The 17,687-nt window shown below is 43.9% G+C and overlaps 1 protein-coding gene across 4 annotated transcripts in view; it reads right to left on the reverse strand.

Annotated features, from left to right (window-relative positions):
- Positions 1-7,447: 7,447 nt before the first annotated feature.
- Positions 7,448-17,687, reverse strand: part of Ocrl (OCRL inositol polyphosphate-5-phosphatase) — a 68,470-nt gene continuing 58,230 nt past the window's right edge. For 3 of the 4 annotated variants that reach the window (XM_057759696.1, XM_057759699.1, XM_057759698.1), the window contains 6 exons: positions 16,862-16,885; positions 13,324-13,440; positions 12,374-12,458; positions 11,636-11,763; positions 10,239-10,350; positions 7,448-10,032 (listed from right to left, as the gene is read on the reverse strand). In XM_057759696.1, coding sequence (XP_057615679.1) covers positions 9,908-10,032; positions 10,239-10,350; positions 11,636-11,763; positions 12,374-12,458; positions 13,324-13,440; positions 16,862-16,885 — 591 coding nt within the window. In that variant the 3' untranslated portion in view covers positions 7,448-9,907. The remainder of the gene's footprint in view (positions 10,033-10,238; positions 10,351-11,635; positions 11,764-12,373; positions 12,459-13,323; positions 13,441-16,861; positions 16,886-17,687) is intronic. The other variant, XM_057759697.1, reaches the window with a different exon arrangement.

Here is a 17,687-nt window from a genome sequence, read left to right on the forward strand (position 1 = left end):
GCTAGTCAGTCATAACACCATGAAAGAAAGCCAAAGAATGGGAGGAAAGAAAGTGAATGGGACAACATGGAGAGCTAGTATTAGGCACAGCAAGCTGGGATCTGAGGCATTCTGAAATGGGAGGCAAAGAGGGAATTAGTCTACATTATGTACAAAGGCTTGAGCTGGGAAAGAATTCACAGCTCACTAAAAGGGGTAAACGAACAATGCCAGATCAGAGTGGCAGTAATGGAGAAGGGTTATTGGTAGATGACTAAGATACCTCAGAGTAGAATTATTCAAAATATGGTCACGTAACCCTGACCTGGTCATGAAATGCTCTTGGATACTTTAGAGCAGTGCTTCTCACTTGTGATGGCTATTCTTGGTTGTCTTTGATTTGAACCTTGAGACAAGAAGACACAGGCCTTTGATCCAGACCTTGAGGCTAGAAGGCACACCTACTATCTGGGCCACACCTTCTGCTGGAAACCCAGATAAGGACAATGGAAGGAGAAAGGGTTAAAGCTTCACCTGCCTGACCTCCCCTTGTCAGCACTGGCAGTCCTTCACTGGCATTGGAGTCTTCTCTCTCTCTCTCTCTCTCTCTCTCTCTCTCTCTCTCTCTCTCTCTCTCTCTCTCTCTCTTCGAGACAGGGTTTCTCTGTAGCTTTTGGTTCCTGTCCTGGAACTAGCTCTTCTAGACCAGGCTGACCTCGAACTCACAGAGATCCGCCTGCCTCTGCCTCCCGAGTGCTGGGATTAAAGGCGTGCGCCACAGGATTCCAGCACACACAGAAGCCCAGCTGAGACACAGGCTTTATGGGACTGAACAACTACCAGATTCTTGTTCTTTCCATCCACAATTAGCCATTGTTGGACTGTAGCCTGTAAGTCATTTCAGTAAATCCACGCACACACACACATACACACACACGTATGTTTGTATGTGTGTGTGTATGGAGAGAGATAATTAATTCCATAAATTCTGTGACTCTAGAGAACCCTGACTAATACATCAAACTTCCTAATGCCATGACCCTTTAATATATAGTTCCTCATGTTGTAGAACCATAAAATTATTTTGTTGCTACTTCATAACTATAATTTTGATACTCTTAAGAATTACAATGTAAACATCTGATATACAAGATATCTGATCTGCAACTCCAAAGTGGTTGCAACCCATAGGCTGAGAACCACTCATGTAGAGTGTGAATTGCCATACCTCAGTACTACCACAGCAGAATTCTGAGAGTGAGGCCTGGGGACCTACCTGCTTTTGAACCATCTTCAGGTGATTCTTGGGTACACATAGACTTAGCAGTCACCAAATTCAAGGCTTGGTAGACCTTGGGAAAATTTAAGTTTTTTTTCTTTTTTAGATCTGACCTACTGCAACACTTCCATTAATTAGGAATTCAAGAGAGTGGAGAGATTGGTGGTCATAAGTCATGCTGTCTGCTATAGGGTGGGCCGAAGAGTAAGACAATTAGAAAGATAATGACCAGGTAAGAAGGTGTGCCCAAGGGATTATGGTGACCTGGACTAGTGAGAAAGATCAATTTGTGGTACCAACACTGAAGTGGGGTTGGAAGGAAATGGATGAACAAAAGTTAACTTAGATGTTTAGCCTAAGCTAAACATCGGATTGTTACATTAGCATACTCAGAGTTGAGACATAACTGATAGGGGATAGGGACTGGGCAGAAATAAATGCATTTGGGGTAAAAGAAGTCTATTTTGGACATGTGAAGCTTGTGATGCCTGTAGGTTTTTCAAAGGTAGATATCAGTCAACTAATTTGACACATTGGGGGTAGAAAAAGAGAGATGAGCTGGAACTAGACATTTAGGGTCAGGATCACTGTGGTGCTAAGGCCATAGCAAATGATAAGATATCATGAAAGGGATTGATGGATGAGCAGAGTAGAACTGTTTGGAAAGGGTCAGTCCTGGTTTGGATGGAGAAGAGGCTTTCATGGGCTGGGCGGTGGTGGCGCACGCCTTTAATCTCAACACTCTGGAGGCAGAGGCAGGTGAATCTCTGTGAGTTCGAGACCAGCCTGGTCTACAAGAGCTAGTTCCAGGACAGGTTCCAAAGAGAAAACCTGTCTTGAAAAAAAAAAAAAAAGAAAGAAAGAAAAAGAAGAGGCTTAATGGGCATAAGGAAGCATAAATGACTGATTAGGAGATCTAGTTCCACAGAATGGAACACCAGTTAGCTTGTAGGAAACCTAGGCATGGGGTAGCTTGCTCCACGAAGTGAATTAGACTTGGTGCAACACATCCACAATCCCAGCACTAGAAGGCCAGGGTGGGAGGATTGCTGCTGGTTTTAAGACTAGTCTGGTCTATGTAGTGATACCTTGGATCACAAGTGGGGAGATAGGGGCTGGAGAGATGGCTCAGTGGTTAAAAGCACTGACTGCTCTTCCAGAGGACCCGGGTTCAGTTCCCAGCACCCACATGGCAGCCCACAACTGTCTGAAGATCCAGTTCCAGGGGATCTGACACCTTCATACCAATGCACGTAAAATTAAAAAAAGTTAAATAAACTATAAAGAAATTTTTTTTTTTAAGGTGGGGAGATAAAGGTTTCAGAGACTCTGAAACAAGCATTATTAATGTAGACATCCCCATGAACAGGAATTACGGCAGGGGGTAAGGTAGACAGGGCAATTGGGAACTAGGTAATGATAATTGTACTGTGGAGGCCAACAGGCAACCAGTGTGGTCTCTGGTCCGTCAGCCTCAGCCTTCGCTGGTGTGATGGCTAGCTCTGATGTCAACCTCACACAACCTAGAATCACTTAGGAAGAGGGGTTCGATGAGGGTTTGAATACATTGGGTTGGAGTGGACATGTCTTAGGTGAGTGCCTGATTATTGATGTGGTAAGACCTTGCCCACTGTGGGCAGCACCATTCACCAGGCAGGGGGTGTGGAACTGTAACAGAGTAGAAATAGAGCTGAGCACAAGCAAGCATGCAAGTATGTATGCATTAGATTCTCTTTGCTTTTGACTAGGGATGTCATGTGACCAACTGTCTCAGGCTCCTGTCACTGTGACTTCCTGTTAGTGGTGGGCTGGAAGCTAGAACTGTGGGTTAATAAATGATGTTTATTTATCATGTATATGGTTTTCTGCCTCCATGTATCCCTGCAGGCCAGAAGAGGGCACCGGACCTCATTAGAGATGATTGTGAGCCACCATGTGGTTGCTGGGAATTGAACTCGGGCCCTTCTGGAAGAGCAACCAGTGCTCTTAAGCTCTAAGCCATCTCTCCAGCCTGAATTGTGGGTTACAAAGAAGCCCTTTATCCCTTAAGTTGCTTTTTGTCAGGATATTATATCACAGCAACAGAAATGAAACTAGAACACCCAAGAACTTGTCAGAAATACAAATGCTTGCCATTTCCCCTGCTAGGCTTTAAACATACTTGTCTTCAGAAAGAAAGTAATGTTGGGGCTCACTTCCCAGTCATATCAGTGTCAAAAGGTGGGATCTAACGGGAGGGATGGGGGTCATAAGGACAGAGCCTTTAATAATCGAAATTAATGCTTTTCTTGTGGGAATGGGATACATACAATGAGTTCAGTCCTTCTTTGTCATTCCTAAATGTCTCCTCCTACTCTTCTATTTCCTGCTAAGAGTTGAAGAACCAGGAAGCCCACAGCAGAAGCCAAGCAGATGCCCGTGCCATGCTCCTGAGATCTTCAACCCCCATAGTTGTCAGTCAAAATAAATATCTATGCCTCTTAAATTACCTTGTCTTGTCTATGGCCACAGCACTAAGATCATTTCTGATCCCATCGAAATTATCCAGTCCTCAAGTATTCTGTTATAGCAACAGAACATGAAATAAGATATCCACCCCAGACCTACTCTGCAATTTGGAGGTGACTTCCAGTTTTCCTGGTAGTTCTTAAGCCCTCGGGTGACTCTGTATAGTGTGAGGACCAATGGCCGAGGAAATTCTCAAGATATTTTTATGCCTAAGACTTGAGAGGGCAATCTCATTCAAGGGTCTTAAGTGTAGCTATGGCAGTGGTCATTTTTACATGCTGCAGTAAAATTAGAGCAGTTTCCAGGTGTTGCTGATGCTGCTGTCCTTGGGGACCACATTTTGAGAACCATAGCTATAGATGATGGCAATGAAGGCCAGGATTAAGAACCACTCACCTAAATTGTAGATGAGGAAGTCAACAGTCCAGAGCCATGTCTTCGAAGCATGATTCAGGAGCAGGCAAACTCCTTTTCTTTACTAAGGGGATCAGGGGAATAGGAATAGTTTCCCCAGGACAGAGATAGAAAGTAGCACTGTGGGGTAAGAAGCAATTCAGGTAAGTAGTTAGCAGTGGTCTAGGCAGCAAAGGTCAAAACAAGGCATTTACTCACCAAGCAGGAAGAGGTAGAAGTCAGGCTCACAGGATAAGGCAAAGCTCCTTAAAAAGCAAGAGGCAGTAGGGAGGAAGGAGCAGAGCAGCCAGTGTGGCTCCCAAAATTGGACACCAGCCAGGTGTTTCACATGGGTGGGTTTGCTATTCATTCTTTTTTGTTTGTTTAATTTCAGTGGGTGTGGCCAAAGAGATGGCTCAGGAGCTAAAAGCACATACTGTCTCGAGGATCTGAGCTCTGTTCTTAGCATTTATATCAATTAACTTACAACTACCTAGAACCACAGCTCCAGCTCTAGGACATCCAATGCCATCTTCTGTTCCTGTGGGCATCATCATATACCTGTGCGTGTGTGCGCGCGCGCACACACACACACACATGAAGAAACAAACTACCCCAATCAATCAAGACAGGGCCTTGCTACACAGCTAAGACTAACCTTGATCCCAGCATATAACCCAGGCTGGCTTCTAAATTGGTTTGGCCTCCTAAGCAAACACTGGGTTTACAGATGTATACCACAATATTTGTTATATCCCAAGCCTACTTTGCAAAAGGTTTCTGGGGGCTACCCAGATGGGCCAGTGAGTGACAAGAACTTGTCATACAAGCTGGACAATCTGAATTTAATCCCCAAATCCCAGTATAAGGAGAGAACTGAATCCTGGAAGTTGTTCCCTGCCCTACTCTCTCTCTCTCTCTCTCTCTCTCTCTTTCACACACACACACTAAAAATAATAATTATCATTTGAAAATGGGCTACCGATAAGGTCTGAGACACAGAGGCATAGCTGTGCTGGGCTGGCATGTCTCAGGGTCAGATGATGGAGAGTGGAATAGACTAAGTACAAGCTGGTTCTTGCCTAGCTGACAAGATTATTAGCATTAAGTGAGAAATCTAAAGCCTAAGGTACAGTCAGTTTGATAGAAACAGAAATCTGGGAGTGGGAAATCTATAGAGCACTTCTATGCGGCACGTAATATTGCTGGCACTTATTAATGTACCTTCCATTTAACAATGCCAGACCTCGAAGACCATGAGAAAGTTGGGACATTGTTCTAAATGTGCCAGGTAATCGTTCAGTTTTTTTTTTTTTAAACAAGGAGGTGATGAGACTGATGTAATTATACCACACAGGTCAATATTATACTTGTTTCATTTTACAGGCAAGAAAACTATAGGGTAACTAGTCCAAAGTCACTCACAATAAAGAAGTGGCAGAAGCTAGATTGAACAGCAGACTCAAGATAAGGCAACTGTGGTGAAATGCTAACTGATGGGTATAAGTTAAGGCTATGTAGGGTGTTCATTGACCCATGTCAAACTGTGAAGCTTAAGCCTTTTCTTTCCACCATACTACAGGACGCGTCAATCATTGTCCCCTCTGAAACGCTCTATTTGAACAATGACAATGAATTAGATCATTTACTAAGTATCTCTCCTTAACATTCTGGGGTTTTTACAGTTACATTAGGTGGCTATGGATTATTAAACCACACCAAGAACCTGTTCAACTTGCCTTGCAACAAAAAGGCTCTAACAGGGCCCCTATAACACAAGCGAGCAGCAGGGAAGGTGGGGATGCAGATTTACTCTGACTTCTGACAAGGACAGCTTTGACGCCTGCTATGCCACGTTGCCCCCTGCTACATAGAAACTGCTGGCTGTCAGTCTCCATTCACAGAAGAGGACACCTTCTTCTGCCAAGCCTTTGGGTGGAGCTAGAATACCCCCCCCACCCAAGGATTCCTAACAACACTGAATCAGCACATGGATCTGGCAGGCTCACAGAGGGAGGGAACTGGAAAAAGGCCCTGGCTGAGAAGAAACCTCCAGCTGAAGCTTCTCCAGTCTCCTGGGTAATGAAGTCAGAAGCCACAACTTCACGCTGTATATGGGCCAGGGCACAGTAGTGTCCTGTTGAGCCGATGAGCATCCTCTCCAAGTGCCAGAGAGCTCATACCAGAGCCTCCCCAAAGTGTTTGTAAATCTATGCACCATATTACCCTAAGTAATACACTGCTTTTCAGAAGCTCTAACATGTATTATGTGAAGGCAGGCTCTTTGGGAGGCCCATCTAATCCACCTAGGCTGGCTCTAAGGGCAACTGGGCTCCTCTGAAATGTGGATGTTCGGACTTGTCCTACTTCTGGAGCTGGTGGGATCATGGATGTGACCTTGTGGTAACATTTGCAGGATTAAGAATCAACATCCAACCAGGCAAGATGGTGTGTAACTACAGCCCTAGCTACAAGGGAGGCTGTGGCAGGAGGGCTGAGTGAGTCTAGAAGTTCAGCCTCAGCAATATAGTGAGATTCCATTGCACATGCCATCCCAGGGGGTGGGGTGGGATGTGTCATGGAACAGATGAATTCACTGTTGTCTGAATCCTTAGGGTCAAAATAAGGATATTTGCTGGCCCCAAAAGTACAGGACTTCATCAGTCTCTAAAAATACATGGCTTCTCATCTCTTAGGGAAAATACATCTTTTTAAGTTTTTCATTAAACTTTATTCTTTATTTATTTGTATGTGTGTGTACATGTACCATATGTGTGCAGGTGCCTGCAGAGGCTGTTAGATCCCTGGAGATGGAGTTATAGCAGTTGTGAGCTGCCAGGGTGCTGGGAACCAAACCTGGGTCCACCACGAGGGCGGTAAGTGCTCTCAACTGTTGAGACATCTCTCTAGCTCCAATTTTATTTATGTGGCTATGCCACAACATGTGTAGGGGCCACAGGACAATTTTCAGGAGTCAGCTCCTTCTTTCTACCATTGTAGTTCCTGGGAAATGAACTCAGGGCATCGAGATTGATGGCAAGTACCTTCATCCATGGAATCAGCTTTTATCGAGACAGGGTTTCTCTGTGGAGTCCTGGCTGTCCTGGAACTCACTCTGTAGATCAGGCTGGCCTCGAACTCACGAGGTCGATCTGTCTCTGACTCCCGAGTGCTGGGATTAAAGACATGTGCCACCACCATTTTGTAGTCCTGGTGCTAAGGATGAAACGCAAGGCCTTGTGCATGGTAAGTAAGCACTTTAAATGAGAGTTAATAGACCCAGTGCGGAAATTTTAAATGGTATTTCTCTGTAAGCTAGGTGGTGACACATACAGGTATAGTTAGTTGATGGGGACTCCAAAAAAGTCAAGTGAGACCAAGTGACACAAATCTCCTCCCTTCAGTTCTTTCTCACTAAGGTCCCAATGATTTTTCACACAACATATATTTATTCAGAAAAATTGCAATAAATTATAATAAAAAAGATGACACAAAATACAGACTCCCACTAGCAGCTTTGCTTAGTGACTGAGACATTTTGTGAAAAATAACAAAGAACTTCAGATTAAGAATCAGAAAGCAGTGAAAGAACTAATGTAATAGCATCCAATAGATTTGAATCATTTCTTCCCGAAGACACGAGGTGCTGAGTTTCTCCCTACCAATTGGATATGAAATCCTTAATTTGGAAGACCTATGAAATAGTACCTTGGAGGAATTAGGGATTCCTCCCTACCAGTTGGATATAAAATCCTTAAGTCAGAGTAACTATGAGGTCGAGGTTCTGGAGAGGCAGGGTAGGGAAGCGAGTTTCTTCCATCTGATCTGTTTTGTATCCCCTACCTGGAGATTGTCTAAAAGCCTCAACCCTCTATACATCCTAGGCCAAGCTGGACAAAAGGTGGAGGCAGTGAAGCAACTTGGTGCTTTGGCCTGAGGAAGGAAGGACATTACATGCATGCTCCACAGAGCCCCTACTAACCATATTCTTGGTCACCCAAAGACCCAAGGTTGGCAAAATATTACAAAATGGGCACAGGAGAGGCATTTCCCTGTGGACCACCTTGCCTTGCCCCAGCTCCTATCATCTGCTTTTTAGGTGATTACTTTCTGGCCTAATAGATACAACAAAACTCCTAGTTCTGAGTCTTCCACTAGCCAACTATTGACCCAGGTAAAATCTTCAGTTTGCTGGCACCAATACTTTGAGTTCTTTTTCTCAACTCCCATTTGGGGAAGGGCTTAAGCGGTCTACTGCAGGATACACGCCTTTTGTTCTCCAAAGAGCTCAATTTTGAGGAGATGAGAGAACTGGAAAACCACTGGATGTTGGATGTTTCCCTGGCCCTCTCCTCGGATGCTACAAGAGTCATGGAATCAGTACCCAAGATTATACACACAGCTTTGAACAAGCTCGGTATGCCCAATGGTAAGAGGCAAGAATGAGATAACTCGCATTGGTTTTGATGAAAGAGAACCAAACAAGCCAATTTTACCAGGTGGTTTGCAGTCAGTAGCTGGTGGTGGCTTGTTTGCCAGCCAATATATTAGTTCTTTAAAAAAGTCTGTCCACACCACAATGCTTGAATAAAATGAAAAGCCCAGAGTTGTTTTAGGTGGGAGAGGTAAAGTGTGTGGCTGGTCCCACTGACCAGCCTCTCTTACATAGCACTGGATATAGTGACTAGGCACCAAGGGTAGTCTTTCAATTCTTGACGTGAAGGAGTCAGATAAGGAGCCCAGAGTCAGCCCTGCTGAGAGAGGGCAATGTATTCCCTTGATATGTCAGAAGATAGGAGAAAGGGTTCTGAGGGTTACCCTCAATAAGTCTAGGGGAGGAGGAAAGGTCCATGGGGCCTCACTTGAGGTACACGGATTCCTTGTTTGACTGTGATGCAAACATTATTCTGGAAGTGGGTTTCTAGTGGAAGATGGGTTCCCAAACATCCAGGATTACATACGCCTCACGTCAAGTTTCGATACTAATCGGCAAAGGGAAGTAGGAAGCAGGACCTGTCAAGCATGGACAGTTTCACTCCTCAAGTACTCACAGGGCTTTCCTCGCTCGTGTGATTTTCTCACATCAGTGGGATGCCATCTCCATGGTCCATAAAACTATGTAACTAAAACATGACCCAAGACAAGGGAATATGGTTCCACCAAGTGTGGATCCACGAGAAGGCCAACGGTACAGTGACACATAGACACCCTTGTAGTAGAAATGCACCAGTGTATGTACCAATCACATGTAGACAGTGAACTTCATGGTTGAGGACACCCATGGAGTCACTAGTCTCATCTAGGTGTCCTTCAGAGTGCGAAGTAGTGACGCGGGGAGACGGTGGGTCCAAAGTGCATTATGAGTCTGAGTTATAGCAAGTAGTGCTTGTCGGCCTAGAATGTATGCCTCACAATCTAGGCCTTGGGGCATTAAAGATAATCGTGATGCCTGGGAAACAGGGCAGGAAACACACCCCTAGGTAAAGGAGTATAAATACAGACCTCTTTGCTTTACAAAGAGTAAACACAAAACACCAAAATATGGTAACTTTGGCTTGGCAATATATGTCTAAAAGGATTTTGCTGTGTAGGATATGGTGAGGAGGGGTGAAGAAACTCTTTCCTTTGTACTATTACCAGAACTTAAGATCCTACAGTAGACCCTTTTGGTATCATGACTCTTCAAATCATTCTGAAATACGTGGAGCCCAAGATCTTCCTCCTCTAGAATCTCACATAGGAAAAGACTTAGTCTTCCTCGCTCCCGAGCAGGAAGACCAGAAGGAACTGGATGGCACGCTGGCGGTCACTTGGGGTCTGTCTTGCCATGAGGTTTGGTGGAGGCCTTAGGAGAAGGCTCGTGAAGAGAGTAGCTGGAGGGTAGGAGAAAGAAAAGGGGAAACCCATTGTCAGACTTGACCTAAGCAAAGCCTGAAGGTTCAAGGTGCAGGGAACAAGAACAGTAAGAGGGAAGTGACTGCCCTGTTCCCGAACATCAAATACGGTAGAGATTACGCAGGATGCTCCCAGATGATTCTTGGCAAACACTCGCACAGACTTGCTCATGAAGTCCCCTTACCGATCATGTTGGCACTGACATTGTTGTAGTCAGAGAATTTTAAGAGCTCGCGAAGGAATGCCATCAAGTAGCGGAAAACGTTTCTATGACATCTTGGAAGCTGGGAAATGACCTGTTTGTTAAAGAGGAGCGTGGAGTGAGGTAAATAGCTTAAGGGGCATAAGCATTTAGAGCTGCCATAAGAACAATTTGGAATCTAACTCTTCACAGCACCATTTGCCTGTCACTACCCGCCATTACTCATGACCAGTAGTAGATTTATTACCTGACGAATTAGAACTCTGAAGTGGGTATGGTTTGATTTCTCTCTATTCAATGGCCAGGTCATGCACTCACCTCGGAGTCCCATTCGCACAGTGCCTCACCAGAAGGTAAGTGTTCATCTGTTCCTTTTCTCCTTTTCCCCCAACAGCAAAGGCATCTGTTAAGTGTTTTTTCTCTACGATCTTACTTGGCAATGATGGGTCCCTCCTACCAGCACTCACTGAAGTGATTCATAGCTGGTCTCAGACATTGTGGACCAAAATATTCTCAAGATGAAAAACACACCAAGAAGGAAAGAAGGGGAAGGAAGGAAAGGGAGAAGAGGAAAAAGAAAGGCTCCCAATTGCTACCCACTTTTCTTGGTAATGGCAGCTAGAACTGCCCTTACAATTGTTTCCCAAACAACCCTTGGGTTCAAGTTACCACCCTACTAAGTTTTTCTGTTAACAGAAATAGGTCAACTAGAAAATATTCTACTATAATAGAAAATGTTAGTACCTAAATTCAAGGGTTTCAATTTCCTTCATTTATAGTATGTGTCAGGGGCAAGGCGTTTGCACAGATCAGAGAATAACTAGTGGGAATTGGTTCTTTGCTATCATCACTCTTGGTTCTGGGGATCAAACTTAGGTCACCAGGCTTTGTGGCAAGCACCTTTTCCCATCAAACAATCTCACTGGCTCTCCCAGTCCATTTTTTTTTTTTTAGCTTTTCAAGGCAGAGTTTCTCTGTGTAGCCCTGGCTTTCCTGGAACTGGCTTTGTAGACCAGGCTGGTCTTGAAGTCACAGATATCTGCCCGCTTCTGCCTCCTGAATGCTGGGATTAAAGGCGTGTGCCACTGTGCCTGGCTCAAGGGTCTTAAGTTTTTTGTTTTTTTTTGTTTTTTTTTTTTTTTCGAGACAGGGTTTCTCTGTGGCTTTGAAGCCTGTCCCGGAACTAGCTCTTGTAGACCAGGCTGGCCTCGAACTCACAGAGATTCGCCTGCCTCTGCCTCAAGGGTCTTAACTTTTAATGATGGTATTCTGTCATGAAGAACAGATACAGGCCCATTCTATTACATAGCTTTGTAAAACTGAAGACTCCTCTATGGGAAAACCTGCACTGGGCATATTCCCAGAGCAGCAGAACTCACCTGTCTGCAGATCCGAGGATCATGAGCAGAGTCAAGACATCGCTGATACAGCTCATAACAGATGACCGGTTCTGGCAGCGCTTCCAGGAAAATAAGTAGTGCTTCAGCCACAGAGTGGTTACTGCCAGCTGAATTACCATAGTCAAGGGCAGAGAGACCCAGAGAAAAGCAAGACAGACATGTGACTGGCTCCCTTCCTCAAGTCAATATATAATCAAGAGGGACGATTTTTCTCTTCTCTTTTAGCACATACTGCTCCTGACTGGAGATGGGTAATGGTCCAGGTGTTTTGCAGCCAAGTAGGTAGAGAACTGGCCAAAGCCCCTTGGGAGTCCCTTCACTAAACTAGAGACTCAGGGAGCACAGCCTGCACAATGATAGGGCCCAGTGGATGGAATATAAACTAAATGTCAGTGTTTTTCTTATTCTTCTTCCCGCCCTATGATAGCACTTGAATGGGAAGGCTAGCAGGAATGACCAGCTGGCCGAAGGAGAGCAGTATTGGTCATGTGGATCCCCATCCCATGCTCCTTGTTGTCCACCCCTCGATTCCTCTTAGGCCACACAGAGAGACTAACAGATCTCGACAGGTCTTGAGAAAATAACTGGATAGTCAGTGACTATCTTGTAATAAGACAATGACAAAAGTCAATGCAGAAACACAAAATCAAACGCAGGTGGGAAAAGACTTTGGCCACGCATCTGTCCAGCTTCCCGAGCCTTGGGCAGAAAGGATACGGATTGTCTCAGGAATGCTGGTATCCAGACAATCAATGATCTGCTGTAACTCCTCCTGCATTCCAGGGGTTTGGAACAGGTCCTCCTACCAAAGAAGTCAGAATGAAGGGACCTAGGCAAGCTCTCCATCCACTTAAGTTCTGAAGCTTGCCCAGGAACTGGGAGAGCAGCAGGAAGAAATGTGAAGGGGGCACAAGCATTAATGGGTGGGGAAGGAGGTATGGATGTAACATCGTCTTCCTTTAGCGTTGCTGTATTCCATGTCAACGTTTATTTCAAGCAAAAAAATGACCTGTCCAAAAATGACATGTCAGCCTCTACCTGATAGGCCAAGGGACTAGGATGGCCAGATCAGGAAGCCAGACAGTCCACTGAGGCTCTGGAAAACAAGGCAGAGTGAACCCTACATATCACCGCCATCTCAAATATGGACAGAATTGGATGCCAGGAAAGGAGGAAATGGCACATTCACGACAAAACTTGGTTTCCAAGTTATATTGGTCTCAGTAGGTCTGAGAAACATTACCTTCAATTTGGTCAAAGAAAGTTTTTTCTTTTAGGGAATGAGTCGGACATGGCTAGTGTTTCAGTATAGGATTTAAAAGAAAACTCAGTGCTATGTGAAGGAAATGGGCGTGAAGTTTTAATTTTAAAATTCACACTTGGCTACAGGGCAGCTAAAAACAGGCATTGGACTGGGGCACTCAGTCATTCAGGACAAAGTGCATAAACAAGCCTTGGGAATTCTCAGTTCTGGCCATGGCTCTGCCGTCAGACTCAGAGTGTAGTCTCAGGCGCCTTGTCAGCTTGTATGCTTTAGAGGTCCGACAGCACAGCCGCATGGAGGTTGCTTGGATGGGTGAAATGCACTACACTGATGTGAAGCACTGGAATTTCCTACAGGATTCACACACACTGTATAGTTTCACAGAAGGTTTTCTCACACTTACCTGGTGACGGGCATATCTGAATAAGTGATCTACTAGAAGCCAGATCTCCTTGGGGACCTGAAGGGGTCGCTCACTGGTACCTTCCTCTAAGGGGACCATCTGGAGAAGGGATTTCTCCTAACAGATGAAAAGGGATGAAAGTCAAAGGGGTCTCAGAATAAAGAAATAAATCTCTTTCAAAGTCTGCACAAGTAAGTACAGTGTGATCTTTGTCTCTTATGCTTATGCATTTTCTTCTCAGAAGGGACATCCATGCTCGGGAGACACTCAGTAGTGATTCTGGTACTTAACCAATCGCCTTCCAAAGTGCTTCATTCAGTCAGCAAGCATTTCATTTGTACTTGGGGTGTGCATCCTCTGGATGCATTCCATACTCTGAAGTGAGACCCAGCACAACAAGAATATAATACAGTCACAGTGGAATCTACACATGACCAGTAGCTGGACCTTGAAATCACAGTTGTTAGTATGGCACCCCAAAAGGCAGTGTTTACACTTAGGTTTCGGTTTATTCTACACGATCTCTTCCTTGAAGTCTCACAACAAATACTCCTGGGAGTTGTATTGTTTCTTTAACTGATTGACTTGGTTCTGAGAAATTAAAGATAATTCTGCACAAATATGCATAAATATGGATTCTTCAGGCTTAATCCAAGTTTCTTTTTTCTTTTTCTTTTTCTTTTTCTTTTTTTTGCTTTTTTCGAGACAGGGTTTCTCTGTGGTTTTGGAGCCTGTCCTGGAACTAGCTCTTGTAGACCAGGCTGGTCTCGAACTCACAGAGATCCACCTGCCTCTGCCTCCCAAGTGCTGGGATTAAGGGCGTGCGCCACCACCGCCCGGCTTAATCCAAGTTTCTAATCATAAACTCCAAAATCCAAAAGTAATAACCTGGAATATAGCAACCGAGGAGCTAGAATACCATGAAAACTTCCAGAAATTTAATTTATGTTAATAGCTCAGAAAGATTTCTAGGGGCTATTATTTGTTTTACCTAGTTTTCTATTGTTAGAGTCTTCTGAAAGAATAGAAGACAAAAATCAGAAGTGACATATATCAGACAAATAACTAAATTCAAAGGGCAAAATAAACTCAATTATCTCCCAACACTCAAAAATAAATGTTAATTTAGCTTACATTTATAGATTCAAATATAAAGCATATGAAAAACATATTCAAACTAGGCTAAAAGGCATCTGAAGGCAGCCTTCAGAAGAACCCCAGTGGAGAAAGCCATGTTCGGCTTTTAGCATCCTCTTCCTTTTGCTAACTCTAAGTCATACATTATATATTGTCAACTTTCAGCTTGTTGCCTGACACCGTACTACCTATAACCTTCAGCCATATAGCTTTAAGGGAAATAAAAAAAACCTATAACTATGCTCACAGGGACCACATATACTACAGCAGCACCCAGGTATTTTTTCAACAGGGTGCTCTTTAATAAGCACCAATGAACTTTCAGAGAAGAGAAGGGAGTAGGGATTGTTGGCTACCATTTCAATCTCTCTACATTTCTCTTTTCACATTTCCTTCCTCTGTTTCCCTGGGATGCTATGTCTTGATATTCATACTTTATATGGTTGCTATAACTCCTATTGGTGACTCACCCACTAACTTCATTCTGGTTGTATGCATTACATGCAGGTATCCACCTGCTATCGGAGCCCAAACATTTCACAATGCATGCTACTAACTTTTTGAATCAAATAGGACACATGTGCAGACTCCTTAGCAGATGTCTCCTAACTTAACAAGTATAAATTATTCATCATTGACTCATATATTTTCAAAGAAAAATCTGACATCCAACTAAAGGTTATTCCTGTCCTGAGGCATTAAGACAACACAAGGCACAGTCTAACTGTATAGACAGAACATGGACTGCCCTTAACAGAGAAGAGCTAAGAAGCAAAGATGTCTCAAGCCTTAGTGATTTAAAAGGTTAATAAAATGTCAGTAGGTCATATACAGCATCTACTATCCACTTCCAAATTCACGTGTGATAATAGGAAATGTTAAACTTGTAGCTCTGAGGCCTAGAAAAGGATACAATAAGAAAATGGGGCATGAATAGTTACAAAAATGTTCTGCACATTATTGTGAACTCTGATGTTCCAAGAGGAACCAAGACACTTTGCTTCTTTCAACAAGACCCCCTATTTGCCTTCTTAGCCTACACTTAGTGCTAGTGGTTAAAGAATCTCCACCTTCACAATGCATTCAATTCCACCCAGTGGAGAAGTCCCTCAAACACTCTATGAGCATGCTGTGGAATGTGGAGCTCCTGCCTGTGTTTGGCAGCCCTGAGGGGAGCCTGGCATCTCCAGTTAGGACTAATAGCCTTTTCTACTTTTCTGGACCTTGGGCTATGCCTGCTAGAACACAGAAAATATCTTTCTTTGGCTAAAGACAGATGGTTAGATTAGATAATTTATGATTTAGTTCCACAATTCTACTCTATGCTCTATTTCTTGACTATATCTGGGTATTCTCCGAGAGTAATTAACCATTATTACCAAGAACTCCTAAATCACTCCTCTGTTGTGCGTGTGGTCCATGTGTATGCCTGGGTATATGTGTGTATGTAGGCCAGAGGTTCACACCACTTGTCTCCCTCAGTCTGTTTCCATCCTATTTTTTTTTTGAGACAGGTTCTCTCACTGAACATGGAGCTCACAGATGCTATTAGACAGGCTGGCTAGTGAGCTTCAGGGACCTACCTGGTATCTGTTCCCTAGCACTGGCATCACAGATGTGTGCTGCTGTACCTAGCTCTTCTGTTTATACAGGTGTTGGAAGTCTGAACTTGGGCCCTCACGGCTGCCTAACGACAAGTACTTTATTGACAGGGCCATCTCCCCAGCTTCCAAATCACTATTAATGCTACAGGATTTGTTGGTGTTACTATCACTGGAAGCAGGGGCAGCTAAACAGTACCCTCCAACTCATGAGTTTTCAGATAAGATATTTCGGAGACAAATCTGGAAATCTGGGCTAGAGATGTAGCTTCATGGTCCAGCACTTGTTTGGAAATTAAGAAATGCAAGTGCAGATGGGGTACAGCTCAATGGTGGTACATTTGTGTAGCATATGTAAGGAACTAGGTGCCTAGAGCATAGCTCAGTTCAACGCTTATCTACCATCTACTATAAGGCCCAAGTTTTAGTCTCAGGACTGCATAAAACCAGGAATGCTATAATTCCAGCACTGGGGAGGTGGAGGCAGGAGGATCAAACAGCAAGGTCACTTTTGTTACATGATGAGCTTGAGGCTAGCCTGTAATACACGAGCCCCCTCTCAATAAAATCTATATCTTGAGTTTTATTCCTTTTATAAACAGTATCAACAACTTGTCAGATGGATAAATATCATTCCTGAATTTTGAGCGTACTTCAAGACACGTGGCGGGATATCAGGGTTTATTAGGGAATTCTCACCAAGTCAGAGGCCTCTGATATGAGAATGCTTAGTTAAGCAGGGACCACAGTTAAGTGTTAAGCCCAAGGAAGCCTTAATTACCACCAATGAATTGAATTACCTTTTCTAGGAAGCTGTCTTCTTCCTGAGAGCAGAGCAGGAGAAAAGTCATTGGCAGATAGACAATGATTAGAGTTAATTCACAGCATTAGAAACAGCTCAGTATTAGATCTTGCTAGCTTGCTAGACATGGGCTTTTAAAAGTTCTGAACCCTCCAAATGACAAGCACTGAAATAGAACACGTTTTCCACATGCAAAGTTCTTTGTCATGCATAGTATATTATTATACAGTTCCCTGAGATATCATTCAAAAACCATCCTTCTACAAGCCTTGACTTTTCTGACCCCGGGACACTGCTGCCTGAGAGTCGAGTCAAGCCTGGTGCTGCGTCTTCCTGTTCATCTGTTGTCATGTGCAGTTCTTACCTCATCCTAATGCTGGTCTGAGAGCAGACACTCAGAAGCAGGTGATGAGCTACTCCTCTCTATCGCTCTTCCATCTCATCTAGTGCCTGGAGTCTCGAAGAGTTTTTACCCTCTCTGGTACCCACCCGTCTCCTCAAAGGTCTATAGACTCCCCAGATTTGAAGGCCCTACTAAAATGTACATGGATTTTATCTCAGAGCTTCGTGGATCAGAGTATCCATCAGTTCCTCGGTTTTCCTAGTGGACATAAAAGACAAGAAGCAGGGGAAACAGCACCTTTTCTCTTCCTTGTTATTTCTGCACTCACTACAACCCAATGGAAGCGAGAGCAGCAGCAATGATCACCACCACTTAAGGAATATCTACCATGTACCAGCAGCCATGCCAAAGGTTTATATATGATGTCACTTTATCTGCACATCATTATGAAACATTATTCCTGTTTTACAGACGAAGAAAC

The sequence above is a fragment of the Chionomys nivalis genome, chromosome X (genome assembly GCF_950005125.1).
Source record: "Chionomys nivalis chromosome X, mChiNiv1.1, whole genome shotgun sequence".
Classification (NCBI taxonomy): Eukaryota; Metazoa; Chordata; class Mammalia; order Rodentia; family Cricetidae; genus Chionomys; species Chionomys nivalis.